At 53.9% G+C, this 18,307-nt stretch overlaps 1 protein-coding gene across 9 annotated transcripts in view; it reads left to right on the top strand.

Moving 5' to 3' along the window:
- The window catches only part of CLN3 (CLN3 lysosomal/endosomal transmembrane protein, battenin), a 39,953-nt gene that overhangs the window by 15,541 nt on the left and 6,105 nt on the right, over nt 1-18,307 (top strand). For 6 of the 9 annotated variants that reach the window (XR_014935229.1, XR_014935231.1, XR_014935230.1 and 3 more), the window contains exons 5-11: nt 1,159-1,238; nt 2,041-2,126; nt 4,696-4,768; nt 8,441-8,587; nt 9,383-9,494; nt 11,451-11,519; nt 15,355-15,410. Coding sequence is in view for 6 of the 9 variants with exons in the window: in XM_085518267.1 (XP_085374393.1) it covers nt 1,159-1,238; nt 2,041-2,126; nt 4,696-4,768; nt 8,441-8,587; nt 9,383-9,494; nt 11,451-11,519; nt 15,355-15,410 (623 nt within the window). In the remaining 3 variants the exon portion in view is untranslated. The remainder of the gene's footprint in view (nt 1-1,158; nt 1,239-2,040; nt 2,127-4,695; nt 4,769-8,440; nt 8,588-9,382; nt 9,495-11,450; nt 11,520-15,354; nt 15,411-18,307) is intronic. The other 3 variants (XM_085518270.1, XM_085518272.1, XM_085518271.1) reach the window with 1 other exon arrangement.

Here is an 18,307-nt window from a genome sequence, read left to right as displayed (position 1 = left end):
TCTATGGGGCTCTGTGGGGTGTTATGGGGCTCTATGGGGTGGGTTGTGGGGTTCTATAGGGTGTTATGGGGCTCTATGGAGTGTTACGGGGCTCTATGGGGTCTCTATGGGGCTCTATGGGGTCTCTATGGGGTTTCTATGGGGCACTATGGGGTTCTATGGGGTTCTATGGGGCTCTATGGGGTGTTGTGGGGCTCTATGGGGCTCTATGGGGTGTTATGGGGCTCTATGGGGTCTCTATGGGGCTCTATGGGGGGCTATGGGGCTCTATGGGTTGTTATGTGGCTCTATGGGGCGCTATGGGGCACTATGGGGTGCTATGGGGATTCTATGGTGTTTTATGGGGCTCTATGGGGTGTTATGGGCTCTATGGGGTGTTATGGGGCTCTATGGGGCTCTATGGGTTGCTGTGGGGCCCTATTGGGTTCTATGGGGTCTCTATGGGGCGCTATGGGTTGTTATGGGGCTCTATGGGGTATTATGGGGCTCTATGGGGTTTCTATGGGGCTCTATGGGGCTCTATGGGGTGTTATGGGGCTCTATGGGGTCTCTGTGGGGCTCTATGGGGCTCTATGGGGGGCTGTGGAGTGTCTATGGGGCTCTATGGGGCTCTATGGGGTGTTATGGGGCTCTATGGGATGCTATGGGGCCCTATTGGGTTCTATGGGGTTCTATGGGGCACTATGGGGTGTTATGGGGCTCTATGGGGTTCTATGGGGCTCTATAGGGTATTATGGGGCTCTATGGGGTTCTTTGGGGCTCTATGGGGTTTCTATGGGGCTCTATGTGGCTCTATGGGGCGCTATGGGGTGTTATGGGATCTCTATGGGGCACTATGGGGTGTTATGGGGCTCTATGGGGCTCTATAGGGTATTATGGGGCTCTATGGGGTTCTATGGGGCTCTATGGGGCTCTATGGGGCGCTATGGGGTGTTATGGGGTGTTATGGGGCTCTATGGGGTATTATGGCGCTCTATGGGGTGTTATGGGTCTCTATGGGGCTCTATGGGTCCCTATGGGGCTCTATGGGGTGTTATGGGACTCTATAGGGTTCTATGGGGCTCTATGGGGCCCTATTGGGTTCTATGGGGCTCTATAGGGCTCTATGGGGTTCTATGGGGCTCCAACTTATGGGGCACCCCATAACTTATGGGGCAGGCGGTGCTGCTGGCCGACATCCTGCCCTCGCTGCTGATCAAGATGGCCGCCCCATTCGGGGCCCACCTCGTGCCCTATAGGTGAGTTATGGGGTGGGACACGCTATGGGGCAGCCCCATAACAGCTCTATGGGGTGGGTTATGGGGCTCTATGGGGCTCTATTGGGTATTATGGGGCTCTATGGGGCTCTATGGGGTTCTATGGGGTGGCCCTATAAAAGCCCTATAAGAGCTCTATGGGGCGGCCCTATAGGAGCCCTGTATGAGCTCTATGGGGCAGCCCTATAAGTGCTCTATGGGGCAGCCCCATAAGACCCCTATATGAGCTCTATGGGGCGGCCCTATACGAGCTCTATGGGGCGGCCCTATAGAGGCAGTTCTATGGGGAGGCCCCATAAGAGCTCTATGGGGTCTCTATGGGGCTCTATGGGGCTCTGTGGGGTGGCCCTATAGAAGGAGCGCTATGGGGCAGCCCTATAAGAGCTCTATGGGGTGGGTTATGGGGTGTTATGGGTCTCTATGGGTCTCTATGGGTCCCTATGGGTCTCTATGGGGTTCCTATGGGTCCCTATGGGTCCCTATGGGTCCCTATGGGTCCCTATGGGTCTCTATGGGGGCTCTATGGGTCTCTATGGGTCTCTATGGGTCCCTATGTGTCTCTATGGGGTCTCTATGGGTCTCTATGGTTCCCTATGGGTCTCTATGGTGTCTCTATGGGTCTCTATGGTGTCTCTATGGGGCTCTATGGGGTCCCTATGGGTCCCTATGGGTCTTTATGGGTCTCTATGGGTCTCTATGGGTTCCTATGGGTCCCTATGGGGCTCTATGGGGCGGCCCTATAGGGCAGTTCTATGGGGCTGCCCCATTGATTTCTGCCCCACAGCGTCCGGGTGGTGACGGTGGCCGTGGCCGCATGGGGGGGGACGTCAATGGTGGCAATGGGGGCAGGAATCGGGGTCAGCTTATGGGGTGAGTTATGGGGTTCTATGGGGTTATGGGGTTATATGGGGTTCTATGGGGTTCTATGGGATCTATGGGGTTATATGGGGTTATATGGGATCTATGGGGTTATATGGGGTTATATGGGATCTATGGGGTTATATGGGGTTATATGGGGTTATATGGGGGGATATGGGGTTATATGGGGTTATGGGGTGGTTATGAGGGGATATGGGGTTGTTATGGGGTTATTTGGGGTTATATGGGGTTATTTGGGGTTATATGGGGTTGTATGGGGTTATATGGGGTTATGGGGTGGCTATGTGGGGATATGGGGTGGTTATGGGGGGATATGAGGGTATATGGGGTTATATGGGGTTATATGGGGTTACATGAGGTTATATGGGGGGATATGGGGGGATATGGGGTTCTATGGGGTTCTATGGGGTTATATGGGGGGATATGGGGTTACATGGGGTTATATGGGGTTACATGGGGTTATATGGGGTTATATGGGGGGATATGGGGTTCTATGGGGTTCTATGGGGTTATATGGGGGGATATGGGGTTACATGGGGTTATATGGGGTTACATGGGGTTATATGGGGTTACATGGGGTTATATGGGGTTATATGGGGTTATATGGGGGGATATGGGGTTCTATGGGGTTCTATGGGGGGATATGGGGTTATATGGGGTTATATGGGAGGATATGGGGTTATATGGGGTTATGGGGTGGTTATGGGGTGGTTATGAGGGGATATGGGGTTGTTATGGGGTTATTTGGGGTTATATGGGGTTGTATGGGGTTATATGGGGTTGTGGGGTGGCTATGTGGGGCTATGGGGTGGTTATGGGGGGATATGAGGGTATATGGGGTTATATGGGGTTATATGGGGTTATAAGGGGTTATATGGGGGGATATGGGATATATGGGGGGATATGGGGGGATATGGGGGGATATGGGGTTATATGGGGTTATATGGGGTTATATGGGGAGATATGGGGTTATATGGGGTTATATGTGTTCCCTATGTGTTTCTATGTGTCCCTATGGGTCCCTATGGTTCCCTATGGGTCTCTATGGGGTCCCAATGTCTCTCTATGGGGTCTCTATGTGTCTCTATGTGTTCCTATGGGTCCCTATGTGTCCCTATGGGTCTCTGTGTGTCCTTATGGGGTCTCTATGGGTCTCTATGTGTCCCTATGTATCCCTATGGGTCCCTATGGGGTCTCTATGGGGTCTCTATGTGTCCCTATGGGGTCTCTATGTATCCCTATATGTCCCTTTGGGGTCTCTATGTGTCCCTATTTGTCCCTATGGGTCCCTATGGGATCTCTATGTGTCTCTATATGTCCCTATGTGTCCTTATGGGGTCTCTATGGGTCCCTATGGTTCCCTATGGGGTCTTTATGGGGTCCCTATGTGTCCTTATGGGGTCCCTATGGGGTCTCTATGTGTCCCTATGGGATCTCTATGTGTCCTTATGGGGTCTCTATGGGTCCCTATGGTTCCCTATGGGGTCGCTATGGGGTCCTATGTGTCCCTATGGGGTCCCTATGGGATCTCTATGTGTCCTTATGGGGTCCCTATGGGTCTCTATGGGGTCCCTATGGGGTCTCTATGTGTCCCTATGTGTTCCTATGGGTCCCTATGTGTCCCTATAGTCCTTATGGGGTCCCTATGGGGTCCCTATGGGGTCTCTATGGGTCCCTATATGTCCCTATGTGTCTCTATATGTCCCTATGGGGTCTCTATGTGTCCCTATGTGTCTCTATGGGGTCTTTATGGGATCTCTATGTATCTCTATGTGTCCCTATGTGTCCCTATGGGGTCTCTATGGGTCCCTATGGTTCCCTATGGGTCTCAATGAGACTCTATGGGGTCTCTATGTGTCCTTATGGGGTCCCTATGTGTCCCTATGGGTCTCTATGGGGTCCCAGTGTCTCTCTATGGGATCTCTATGTGTCCTTATGGGGTCCCTATGGGGTCTCTATGGGGTCTCTATGGGATCTGTATGTGTCCTTATGGGGTCTCTATGTGTCCCTATGTGTCCTTATGGGGTCTCTATGGGTTCCTATGTGTCCCTATGTATCTCTATGGGGTCTCTATGGGGTCTTTATGGGATCTCTATGTATCTCTATGGGGTCCCTATGGGTCCCTATGTGTCCCTATAGTCCTTATGGGGTCCCTATGGGGTCTCCATGGGGTCTCTATGGGGTCTTTATGGGATCTCTATGTATCTCTATGTGTCCCTATGTGTCCCTATGGGGTCTCTATGGGGTCTTTATGGGATCTCTATGTGTCCCTATGGGGTTCCTATGTGTCCTTATGGGGTCCCTATGTGTCCCTATGGTTCCCTATGGGTCTCTATGGGGTCCCAGTGTCTCTCTATGGGGTCCCTATGTGTCCCTATGTGTCTCTATGGGGTCCCTATGGGATCCCTATGTATCCCTATGGGGTCCCTATGTGTCCCTATGTGTCTCTATGTGTCCTTATGGGGTCTTTATGGGTCCCTATGTATCTCTATGGGGTCCCAATGTCTCTCTATTGGGTCCCTATGTGTCCTTATGGGGTCTCTATGGGGCTGCCCCACAGGTGTTGCTGTGTCCAGCTTCTCATCGGGGCTGGGTGAGGTGACGTTCCTGACCCTCAGCTCTGAGTATGACAGGTAACTATGGGGCGGGTATGGGGCCGCTATGGGTCACTATGGGGCTCTATGGGTCCCTATGGGTCTCAATGGATCTCAATGGAACCCTATGGGGCAGCTATGGGGTCCCTATGGGGTCTCTATGGGGCAGCTATGGGGTCCCTATGGGGTCCCTATGGGGCAGCTATGGGGTCCCTATGGGGTCCCTATGGGGCAGCTATGGGATCCCTATGGGGTCTCTAGGGGGCAGCTATGGGGTCTCTATGGGGCAGCTATGGGGTCTCTATGGGGTCTCTATGGGGCAGCTATGGGGTCTCTATGGGGTCTCTATGGGGCAGCTATGGGGTCCCTATGGGGTCTCTATGGGGCAGCTATGGGGTCCCTATGGGGTCTCTATGGGGCAGCTATGGAGTCCCTATGGGGTCCCTATGGGGCAGCTATGGGGTCCCTATGGGGTCTCTATGGGGCAGCTATGGGGTCTCTATGGGGTCTCTATGGGGCAGCTATGGGGTCTCTATGGGGTCCCTATGGGGCAGCTATGGGGTCCCTATGGGGCAGCTATGGGGTCCCTATGGGGTCCCTATGGGGTCTCTATGGGGCAGCTATGGAGTCCCTATGGGGTCCCTATGGGGCAGCTATAGGGTCCCTATGGGGCAGCTATGGGGTTTCTATGGGGCCGCTATAGGGTATCTATGGGGCTGCCAGTGTCACTTATAGGGCAGAGGGTCTCACTTATGGGGCTGGGTCTCACTTATGGGGCTGGCTGTCACTTATGGGGCAGAGGATCCCACTTATGGGGCAGTGGGTCTCACTTATGGGCCCGGGGATCTCACTTATGGGGCCCAGGCTGACGCTATGGGGCAGGGGGTGTCACTTATGGGGCAGGGGGTGTCACTTATGGGGCAGAGGGTCTCACTTATGGGGCTGGCTGTCAATTATGGTGCTGGGGGTCTCACTTATGGGGCTGGGTCTCACTTATGGGGCTGGGGTGGCACTTATGGGGCTGGGGGTGTCACTTATGGGGCAGAGGATCTCACTTATGGGGCAGAGGCTGAGGCTATGGGTCTGTGGGTGTCACTTATGGGGCCCAGGCTGACTCTATGAGGCAGGGGGTGGTGCTTATGGGGCTGGGGTTGTCACTTATGGGGCTGAGCTGGGCACTTATGGGGCAATGGATGTCACTTATGGGGCTGGGGGTCTCACTTATGGGGCTGGGTGTCTCACTTATGGGGCAGCAGGTGTCACTTATGGGGCAGGGAATGTCACTTATGGGGCTGGGTCTCACTTATGGGGCTGGGGTGGCACTTATGGGGCTGGGGGTGGCACTTATGGGGCAGTGGGTCTCACTTATGGGGCAGAGGATCTTACTTATGGGGCTGGCTGTCACTTATGGGGCAGAAGGTCTCACTTATGGGGCCAGGGCTGACTCTATGGGGCTGGGGGTGTCACTTATGGGACAGAGGGTCTCACTTATGGGTTATGGGGCTGGGGCTGCGGTGTCACTTATGGGGCTGGCAGTGTCACTTATGGGGCCCAGGCTGACTCTATGGGGCTGGGGGTCTCACTTATGTGGCTGGGGGTCTCACTTATGGGGCCCAGGCTGATGCTATGGGGCAGGGGGTGTCACTTATGGGGCTGGGTGTCACTTATGGGGCCCAGGTTGGCTCTATGGGGCTGGGGGTCTCACTTATGGGGCTGGGAGTCACTTATGGGGTTGGGGGGGCACTTATGGGGCATCAGGTGTCACTTATGGGGCAGGGGGTCTCACTTATGGGTCAGTGGGTGTCAGTTATGGGGCAGAAGGTCTCACTTATGGGGCAGAAGGTCTCACTTATGGGGCCCAGGTTGGCTCTATGGGGCTGGGGGTCTCACTTATGGGTCTGGCTGTCACTTATGGAGCTGGCTGTTACTTATGGGGCTGGGGGTCTCACTTATGGGGCCCAGGCTGATGCTATGGGGCAGAAGATTACTCTATGGGGCTGGGAGTGGCACTTATGGGGCTGGGGGTCTCACTTATGGGGCTGGGGGTATCTATTATAGGGCAGAGGGTCTCACTTATGGGGCTGGGTGGCACTTATGGGGCTGGGGCTGTCACTTATGGGGCCGGGGGTCTCACTTATGGGGCCCAGGCTGATGCTATGGGGCAGAGGATGACTCTATGGGACAGGGGTTGCCACTTATGGGGCTGGGGGTCTCACTTATGAGGCTGGCTGTCACTTATGGGGCTGGGTGTCACTTATGGGGTCCCTATGGGGTCTCTATGTGTCCCTATGGCACTTATGGGGCTGGCTGTCACTTATGGGGCCGGGTGTCCCTTATGGGGTCTCTATGTATCCCTGCCCCATAGCACAGCGCTGTGGTGCTGGTCGTCGGGCAGTGGGGCCGTGGGGCTGGTTGGGCACTTATGTCCCTACATAGAGATTCTATGGGTCTCTATGGGTCTCTATGGGTCTCTATGGGTCTCTATGGGTCCCTATGGGTCTCTATGGGTCCCTATGTGTCTCTATGGGGTCACTATGGGTCTCTATGTGTCCCTATGGGGCTCTATAGGTCTCTATGGGGCAGCTATGGGGTCCCTATGGAGTCTCTAAGGGATCTCAATGGATCTCAGTGGGTCCCTATGGGTCTCAGTGGATCTCAATGGAACCCTATGGGGTCTCCAGGGGCAGCTATGGGGTCTCTATGGGGTCCCTGTGGGTCTCAATAGGATTCAATGGATCTCAATGGAGCTTAATGGGTCCCTATGGGGTCTCTATGGAGCAGCTATGGGGCAGCTATGGGGTCTCTATGGGGTCCCTATGGGTCTCTGTGGGTCTCTATGTGTCCCTATGGGGTCACTATGGGTCTCTATTGGTCCCTATGTGTCTCTATGGGTCACTATGGGTCTCTATTGGTCCCTATGGGTCTCTATGGGTCTCTATGGGGTCCCTATGGGATCTCTATGGGGTCCCTATGGGTCTCTATGGGTCCCTATGGGTCCCTATGTGTCCGTATGTGTCCCTATGGGTCTCTATGGGGTCCCTATAGAGACACTATGGGGCAGCTATGGGGTCTCTAAGGGGCAACTATGGGGTCTCTATGGGGTCCCTATGGATCTCAATAGGACTCAATGGAACTCAATGGATCTCAATGGAACCCTATGGGGTCTCTATGGGGCAGATATGGGGCAGCTATGGGGTCTCTAAGGGGTCCCTATGGGTCTCAGTGGATCCCAATAGAACTCAGTGGGTCTCAATGGAACCCTGTGGGGTCTCTATGGGGCAGCTATGGGGCAGCCATGCAGTTTCTATGGGGTCCTTATGGGTCTCAATGGATCTCAGTGGGTCCTTATGGGGTCTTTATAGGGTCTCTATGGGGTTCTTATGGGTTCTCTATGGGGCAGCTATGGGGTCTCTATGGGGTCCCTATGGGTCTCAATGGATCCCAATAGTACTCAGTGGGTCTCAATGGAACCCTATGGGGTCTCTATGGAACCCTATGGGTCCCTATGGGTCTCTATGGGTCCCTATGGGTCTCTATGGGGTCCCTATGGGTCTCTATGGGTTTCTATGGGTCCCTATGGGTCTCTATGGGTCCATATGTGTCCCTTTGGGGTCCCTATGGGGTCCCTATGGGTCTCTATTGGTCCCTATGGGTCCCTATGTGTCCCTATGGGACCCTATGGGTCCCTATATGACTGTCTCTGCCCCATAGCACAGCACTGTGGTGCTGGTCGTCGGGCAGTGGGGCTGCGGGGCTGGTTGGGGCTCTGCTGTATGTGGGGCTGACCCAGGGGGGGCTCCTGGACCCACACCGAGCCCTGCTGCCCCTATTGATGCTGCCCCACACCATGATGGCCAGGTAATGATATGGGGTTATATGGGGTGGTTATGGGGTTATATGGGGTTATATAGGGGGATATGGGGGGATATGGGGTGGTCATGGGGTCATATGGGGTTGATATGGGGTTATATGGGGGGATATGGGGTGGGATATGGGGGGATATGGGGTTATGGGGTTATATGGGGGAATATGGGGGGCTATGGGGTGGTTATGGGGGGATTTAGTGTGGTTATGGGGGGATATGGGGGATATGGGGTCATATGGGGTTATATGGGGGGATATGGGGTGGTTATGGGGTGGGTCCCTATGGGGTCTCTATGTGTCTCTATGTGTCCCTATGTGTCCCTATGTCTCTCTATGGATCCCTATGTGTCTCTATGGGTCCCTATGGGTCTTTATGGGTCTCTATGGGGTCTTTATGGGGTTTCTATTGGTCTCTATGTGTTCCTATGGGGTCCCTATGGGGTCCCTATGTGTCTCTATGTGTCCCCATGTGTCTTTATGGGTCTCTATGGGTCTTTATGGGGTTTCTATTGGTGTCTATGTGTCCCTATGTGTCCCTATGTGTCTCTATGTGTCCCTATGGGGTCCCTATGGGGTCCCTATATGTCCCTATATGTCTCTATGGGTCCCTATGTCTCCCTATGGGGTTCTTACATGTCCCTATGGGGTCCCTATGTGTCCCTATGGGATCTCTATGGGGTCTCTATGTGTCCCTATGGGGTCCCTATGTGTCCCTATGGGGTCCCTATGGGGTCCCTATGGGGTCCCTATGTGTCCCTATGGGGCAGCCCCATATATTTTCCCCCATAGTTTCTTCTTCCTGCTCCGTCCCCCCCATCCCGACCCCGAGGAGCAGCCGCTGCTGGAGCCGCGACCCACAAGTGTGGGGCCGAGTGGGGGGGACAAGTGGGGGGCTGCCAAGGTAAAGGGGATGGGGGATATGGGGTGGGATATGGGGTTATGGGAGGATATGGGGTGCTATGGGGGGATATGGGGTGGATATGGGGGGATATGGGGTGGGTATGGGGTCATATGGGGTGGTTATGGGGGGATATAAAGGTAATGGGGGGATATGGGGTGGGTATGGGGCCATATGGGGTCATATGGGGGGATATGGGGTGGTTATGGGGGAATATAGGGGTTATGGGGGGATATGGGGTGGTTGTGGGGGGATATGGGGGTATATGGGGGCATAGGAGGGTATATGGGGGGATATGGGGTGGGATATGGGGTGGGATATGGGGGCTATGGGGTGGGATATGGGGGATATGGGGTGGGATATGGGGCTATGGGAGGGATATGGGGTGGGTATGGGGGATATGGGGGGTTATGGGGTGGGATATGGGGGCTATGGGGGATATGGGGGGTTATGGGGTGGTTATGGGGTGGTTATGGGGGGATATGGGGTGGTTATGGGGTGGTTATGGGGTGATATGGGGTGGTTATGGGGGCTATGGGGTGGGTTATGGGGTCTATAGGGGCTATGGGGTGGGTTATGGGGTCATATGGGGTGGGTATGGGGGGATATGGGGGATTGTGGGGTGCTATGGGGTTGTTATGGGGTGGTTATGGGAGATATGGGGGAATATGGGGGGATATGGGGGGTTATGATGTCATATGGGGTCCTATAGGGTGGTTATGGGGTCATATGGGTGGTTATGGGGTCATATGGGGGGCTATGGGGTGGTTTTGGGGAAAAATGGGGGATATGGGGTGGATATGGAGGATATGGGGGAATATGGGGGGATTTGGGGTTGATATGGGTGGATATGGGGGTTATGGGGTGGATATGGGGGGCTATGGGGTCATATGGGGGAATATGGGGCCATATGGGGTGGTTATGGGTCGATATGTGGGGATATGGGGGCTATAGGGGGATATGGGGGATGTGGGGGCTTATGGGGGGTTATGGGGGCCTATGGGGTGGTTATGGGGGGATATGGGGTCTATGGGGGAATATGGGGTCATATGGGGTGGTTATGGGGGGATATGGGGCTCTATGGGGTTCTATGGGGGACTATATGGGGGTCTATGGGGGGATTTGGGGGGGAAATGGGGTCATATGGGGGGATATGGGGGTTATGGGGTCATATGGGGGGATATGGGGTTATATGGAGGGAAATGGGGTGGTTATGGAGGGATATGGGGTGGTTATAGGGTTATATGGGGGGGCATGGGGGTATATTGGGGGATATGGGGTCATATGGGGGGTTATAGGGTCATATGGGGTTTATGGGGTCTCTATGGGTCGATCAATGGGTCAATCTATGGGGCTCTATGGGTCAATGTATGGTTCGATCTATGGGTCAATCTATGGGGCTCTATGTGTCGATCTATGGGTCAATGTATGGGTCAATCTATGGGTCCATGTATGGGGCTCTATGGGTCCATCTATAGGTCAATCTATGGGTCGATCTATGGGTCTCTATAGGTCGATCTATGGGTCAATCTGTGGGTCAATCTATGGGTCTCTATGGGTCAATCTATGGGTCTCTATGAGTCAATATGGGTCAATCTATGGGTCTCTATGGGTCAATCTATGGGTCAATCTATGGGTCAATCTATGGGTCTCTATGGGTAAGTTCATGGGTCTCTATGGGTCAATATGGGTCAATCTGGGTCAATCTATGGGGCTCTGTGGGTCAATCTATCTGTCAATCTATGGGTCGATCTATGGGTCAATCTATGGGGCTCTATGGGTCAATATGGGTCAATCTACGGGTCTCTATGGGTCAATATGGGTCAATCTATGGGTCTCTATGGGTCCATCTATGGGTCAATCTATGGGTCTCTATGGGTCGATCTATGGGTCAATCTATGGGTCAATCTATGGGTCTCTATGGGTCTCTATGGGTCAATGTATGGGTCCGTCCCGCAGGTGTTGCTGTGTAACGCCGTCCCGTTGGCCCTGGTTTATTTCTTCGAGTATTTCATCAACCAGGGGCTGGTGAGAATCTATGGGGGAGATATGGGGGATCTATGGGGAGATATGGGGAGATATGGGGAGATATGGGGGATCTATGGGGAGATATGGGGAGATATGGGGAGATATGGGGGATCTATGGGGAGATATGGGGGATCTATGGGGAGATATGGGGAGATATGGGGAGATATGGGGGATCTATGGGGAGATATGGGGGATCTATGGGGAGATATGGGGAGATATGGGGAGATATGGGGGTTATGCGGAGATATGGGGGATGTATGGGGAGATATGGGGAGATATGGGGAGATATGGGGAGATATGGGGGATCTATGGGGAGATATGGGGAGATATGGGGGATCTATAGGGAGATATGGGGGATCTATGGGGAGATATGGGGGATCTATGGGGAGATATGGGGAGATATGGGGAGATATGGGGAGATATGGGGATCTATGGGGAGATATGGGGAGATATGGGGATCTGTGGGGAGATATGGGGAGATATGGGGATCTATGGGGATCTATGGGGAGATATGGGGGACCTATGGGGAGATATGGGGAGATATGGGGATCTGTGGGGAGATATGGGGGATCTATGGGGAGATATGGGGGATCTATGGGGCTGGTAAGAATCTATGGGGGATTTATAGGGGATCTATGGGGAGATATGGGGCTGGGGGGATCTATGGGGGATATATGAGGAGATATGGGGAGATATGGGGGATCTATGGGGAGATATGGGGAGATATGGGGGATTTATAGGGGATCTATGGGGAGATATGGGGCTGGGGGGATCTATGGGGAGATATGGGGATCTATGGGGATCTATGGGGGATCTATGGGGCTGGTGAGAATCTATGGGGGATTTAGAGGGGATCTATGGGGCGGGGGGATCTATGGGGGATCTATGGGGCTGGTGTGGGGCTGAGGGTCCCTATGGGACTGCTATGGAGCTGCTATGGGGCTGGGGGTCGTTATGGGGCTGCTATGGGGCTGGGAGGGATCTATGGGGGATTTATGGGGTATCTATGGGGCTGGGGGGATCTATGGGGCTGGGGAGATCTATGGGGCTGGGGGATCTATGGGGGTTTATAGGGGATTTATAGGGGATCTATGGGGGATCTTTGGGGCTGGTGAGAATCTATGGGGGATCTATGGGGCTGGGGGGATCTATGGGGCTGGGGGATCTATGGGGGGATCTATGTGGCTGCGGGGGATCTATGGGGGTCTATGGGGCTGGGGGATCTATGGGGGATCTATGGGGCTGGGGGATCTATGGGGCTGGGGGATCTATGGGGGGATCTATGTGGCTGGTGAGAATCTATGGGGGATTTATAGGGGATGTATGGGGGATCTATGGGGCTGGGGGGATCTATGGGGAGATATGGGGGATCTATGGGGAGATATGGGGGATCTATGGGGAGATATGGGGGATCTATGGGGGATCTATGGGGCTGGAGAGATCTATGGGGGATTTATAGGGGATCTATGGGGAGATATGGGGGATCTATGGGGAGATATGGGGGATCCATGGGGAGATATGGGGAGATATGGGGATTTATAGGGGATCTATGGGGAAATATGGGGGATCTATGGGGAGATATGGGGGATCTATAGGGAGATATGGGGGATCTATGGGGAGATATGGGGAGATATGGGGGGATATGGGGAGATATGGGGGATCTATGGGGGATTTATAAGGGATCTATGGGGAGATATGGGGTGATATGGGGATCTATGGGGGATCTATGGGGGATCTATGGGGCTGTGGGGATCTATGGGGAGATATGGGGGATTTATGGGGAGATATGGGGGATTTATAGGGGATCTATGGGGAGATATGGGGTTGGGGAGGATCTATGGGGAGATATGGGGAGATATGGGGGATCTATGGGGAGATATGGGGAGATATGGGGGATTTATAGGGGATCTATGGGAGATATGGGGGATCTATGGGGAGATATGGGGAGATATGGGGGATCTATGGGGAGATATGGGGGATCTATGGGGAGATATGGGGAGATATGGGGGATCTATGGGGAGATATGGGGGATCTATGGGGATCTATGGGGAGATATGGGGGATCTATGGGGAGATATGGGGGGATATGGGGATCTATGGGGAGATATGGGGAGATATGGGGAGATATGGGGGATCTATGGGGAGATATGGGGAGATATGGGGGATTTATAGGGGATCTATGGGGAGATATGGGGGATCTATGGGGAGATATGGGGAGATATGGGAAGATATGGGGCTGGTGAGAATCTAGGGGGGATTTATAGGGGATCTATGGGGAGATATGGGGATCTATGGGGAGATATGGGGAGATATGGGGGATCTATGGGGAGATGTGGGGAGATATAGGGAGATATGGGGAATCTATGGGGAGATATGGGGAATCTATGGGGAGATATGGGGAGATATGGGGGATTTATAGGGGATCTATGGGGAGATATGGGGAGATATGGGGGTTCTATGGGGTGGGGGGATCTATGGGGCATCTATGGGGCTGGGGGGATCTATGGGGAGATATTGGGAGATATGGGGGATCTATGGGGAGATATGGGGAGATATGGGGGATCTATGGGGAGATATGGGGGATCTATGGGGGGATCTATGGGGCTGGGGGGTCTCTATGGGGCTGGGGGGATCTATGGGGAGATATGGGGGATCTATGGGGAGATATGGGGCTGGTGAGAATCTATGGGGGATTTATAGGGCATCTATGGGGAGATATGGGGGATCTATGGGGCTGAGGGATCTATGGGGGATCTATGGGGGATCTATGGGGGATCTGTGGGGGATCTATGGGGGATTTATGGGGCTTGGGGGATCTATGGGGCTGGGGGGATCTATGGGGTCTCTATGGGGCTGGTGAGAATCTATGGGGGATCAATGGGGGATCTATGGGGCTGGGGGATCTATGGGGTTGGGGGGATCTATGGGGGATCTATGGGCTGGGGGGATCTATGGGGGATCTATGGGGCTGGGGGGATCTATGGGGGATCTATGGGCTGGGGGGATCTATGGGGGATCTATGGGGCTGGGGGTCTCTATGGGGGATCTATGTGGGATCTATGGGGCTGAGGGTCACTATGGGGCTGCTATGGGGCTGCAGGGGTCGCTATGGGTCTGGAGGTCATTAAGGGGCTGGGGGTCTCTATGGGGCTGTGGGGATCTATGGGGATCTATGGGGTGGGGGGATCTATGGGAGATCTATGGGGCTGGGGGATATATGGGGGATATATGGGGCTGGGGGCATCTATGGGGAATCTATGGGGCTGGGGGTCACTATGGGGCTGCTATGGGGCTGAGGGTTGCTATGGGGCTGCTATGAGGCTGTTATGGGGCTGAGGGTCACTATGGGGCTGCTATGGGGCTGCAGGGGTCGCTATGGGTCTGGAGGTCATTAAGGGGCTGGGGGTCTCTATGGGGCTGGGGGGATCTATGGGACTGGGGGGATCTATGGCGGATCTATGGGCTGGGGGGATCTATGGGGGATCTATGGGGCTGGGGGGATCTATGGGGGATCTATGGGGCTGGGGGATTTATGGGGCATCTATGGGGCTGGGGGGATCTATGGCGGATCCATGGGGGATCTATGGGGCTGGGGCATCTATGGGGGTCTCTATGGGGCTGGGGGTCTCTATGGGGGATCTATGTGGGATCTATGGGGGATCTATGGGGCTGGGGGTCTCTATGGGGCTGGAGGAATCTATGGGGGGATCTATGGGGCTGGGGGCCTCTATGGGGCTGGGGGGGATCTATAGGGTTGGGAGGATCTATGGGGCAGGGGGGATCTATGGGGTCTCTATGGGGCTGGGGTTTTCTATGGGTCCTGCCTTCCCCCCCAGCTGGAGCTGCTCTACTTCCCCAAATCGTGGCTGACCCACAGCGAGCAGTACAGATGGTGAGATCTATGGGGCTGCCCCACACATTGGGGGGGTCTATGGGGCTCTATGGGTCTCTATGGGCCTCTGTGGGTCTCTATGGGTTTCTATGGGGGCCTATGGGATCACTATGTGTCTCTGTGTGTCTCTATGGGTCTCTATGGGTCTCTATGGGACTCTATGGGTCTCTATGGGGTCTCTATGGGGTCGTATGGGTCTCTATGGGACTCTATGGGACTCTATGGGTCTCTATGTGTCTCTATGGGGTTGCTATGGGTCGCTATGGGTCTCTATGGGTCCCTATGGGTCACTATGGGTCTCTGTGGGTCTCTATGGGGTCTCTGTGGGTCTCTATGGGTCTTTATAGGGCTCTATGGGTCTCTATGGGGTCTCTATGGGTCCCTATGGGTCTCTATGGGTCTCTATGGGGTTCCTATGGGTCTCTATGGGTCCCTATGTCCCCCTATGTCTCTCTATGGGGTCTCTATGTGTCCCTATGTGTCCCTATGGGGTCCCTATATGTTCCTATGTGTCCCTATGGGTCTCTATGCGTCCCTATGTGTCCCTATGGGTCCCTATGTGTCTCTATGGGTCTCTATAGGTCTCTATAGGTCTCTATGGGTCTCTATGGGTCTCTATGGGGTCTCTTTGGGTCCCTATGGTTCCCTATGGGTCTGTATGGAATTGCTATGGGTCTCTATGGGATTCTATGGGTCACTATGGGTCCCTATGGGTCTCTATGGGTTGCTATGGGGTTTCTATGGGTCTCTATGGGTTGCTATGGGGTTTCTATGGGGTCCCTATGGGTCCCTATGAGTCTCTCTCTATGGGTCTCTGTGGGGTCTCTATGGGTTTCTATGGGTTCCTGTGGGTCTCTATGGGTCTCTATGGGTCATTTTGGGTCTCTATGGGTCCCTATGGGTCTCTATGGGTTTCTATGAGTCCCTATGGGTCCCTATGGGTCCCTATGTGTCCCTATGGGTCTCTATGGGGTCTCTATGGGTCCCTATGGGTCTCTATGGGTCTCTATGGGGTTCCTATGGGTCTCTATGGGGTCTCTTTGGGTCTCTATGGGTCTCTATGTGTCTCTATGGGTTGCTATGGGTCTCTATGGGTCTCTATGGGTCTCTATGGGGTCGCTATGGGTCTCTATGGGTCTCTATGGGTCTCTATGGGGTCTCTATGGGGTCTCTATGGGTCTCTATGGGTCTCTATGTGTCTCTATGGGTTGCTATGGGTCGCTATGGGTCTCTATGGGTCCCTATGGGTCGCTATGGGTCTCTGTGGGTCTCTATGGGGTCTCTGTGGGTCTCTATGGGTCTTTATAGGGCTCTATGGGTCCCTGTGGGTCTCTATGGGGTCTCTATGGGTCCCTATGGGGTCTCTATGGGTCTCTATGGGGTCCCTATGGGTCCCAATGGGTCCGTATGTGTCTCTATGTGTCCCTATGTGTCCCTATGTCCCCCTATGTGTCTCTATGGGGTCTCTGTGGGTCTATATGGGTCCCTATGGGTCTCTATGGGTCTCTATGGGTTTCTATGGGTTCCTGTGGGTCTCTATGGGTCCCTATGGGTCTCTATGGGGCCGCTGTGGGTCTCTTTGGGTCTTTATAGGGCTCTATTGGTCCCTATGGGTTTCTGTGGGTTCCTGTGGGTCATTATGGGTCCCTATGGGACTCTATGGGTCTCTATGGGTCCCTATGGGTCCCTATGGGTCTCTATGGTTCCCTATGGGTTTCTATGGGTCTCTATGTGTCCCTATGGGGTCTCTATGTGTCCCTATGGGTCCCTATGGGTCCCTATGTGTCTCTATGGGTCTCTATGGGGTCTCTTTGGGTCCCTGTGGGTCTCTATGGGTCTGTGTGGGATTGCTATGGGTCTCTATGGGATTCTATGTGTCCCTATGGGTCCCAATGGGTCTCTATGGGGTCACTTTGGGTTTCTATGGGTCTCTATGTGTCCCTATGGGTCTCTATGGGGTTTCTATGGTGTCCCTATGGGTCCCTATGGGTCTCTATGGGTCTCTATGGGTCTCTATGGGGTCTCTATGGGTCTCTATGTGTCTCTGTGTGTCCCTATGGGTCTCTATGGGTCTCTATGGGTCACTATGGGTCCCTATGGGTCTCTATGGGGTCACTTTGGGTTTCTATGGGTCTCTATGGGTCGCTATGGGGTCTCTATGGGGTCCCTATGGGTCTCTCTCTATGGGTTTCTATGGGTTCCTGTGGGTCTCTATGGATCATTATGGGTCTCTATGGGTCCCTATGGGTCTCTATGGGTCTCTATGGGGTCTCTTTGGGTCTCTATGGGTCTCTATGTGTCTCTATGGGGTCTCTATGGGTCGCTATGGGTCTCTATGGTTCCCTATGGGTTTCTATGGGTCTCTGTGTGTCCCTATGGGTCCCTATGGGTCTCTATGGGTCTCTATGGGTCTCTATGGGATTCTATGGGTCCCTATGGGTCTCTATGGGGTCACTTTGGGTTTCTATGAGTCTCTATGGGTCGCTATGGGGTCCTATGGGTCTCTATGGGGTCTCTTTGTGTCTCTATGGGTCTCTATGGGGTCTCTTTGGGTCCCTATGGGTCTCTATGGGGTCTCTATGGGGTTGCTATGGGTCGCTATGGGTTGCTATGGGTCTCTGTGGGTCTCTATGGGGTCTTATGGGTCTCTATGGGTCTTTATAGGGCTCTATGGGTCTCTATGGGGTCTCTATGTGTCTCTATGGGTCCCTATGGGTCTCTATGGGGTTTCTATGGGTCTCTATGGGTCTCTATGGGGTTCCTATGGGTCTCTATGGGTCCCTATGTCCCCCTGTGTCTCTCTATGGGGACTATATGGGATTCTATGGGGTCCCTATATCCCCCTATGTGTCCCTATGTGTCCCTATGGGGTCCCTATGTGTCCCTATGCCCCCTAT

The sequence above is a fragment of the Coturnix japonica genome, chromosome 17, assembly GCF_054131305.1.
Source record: "Coturnix japonica strain WE chromosome 17, WE-NBRP24, whole genome shotgun sequence".
NCBI lineage: Eukaryota > Metazoa > Chordata > Aves > Galliformes > Phasianidae > Coturnix > Coturnix japonica.
This window is presented reverse-complemented; position numbering and strand designations above follow the sequence as displayed.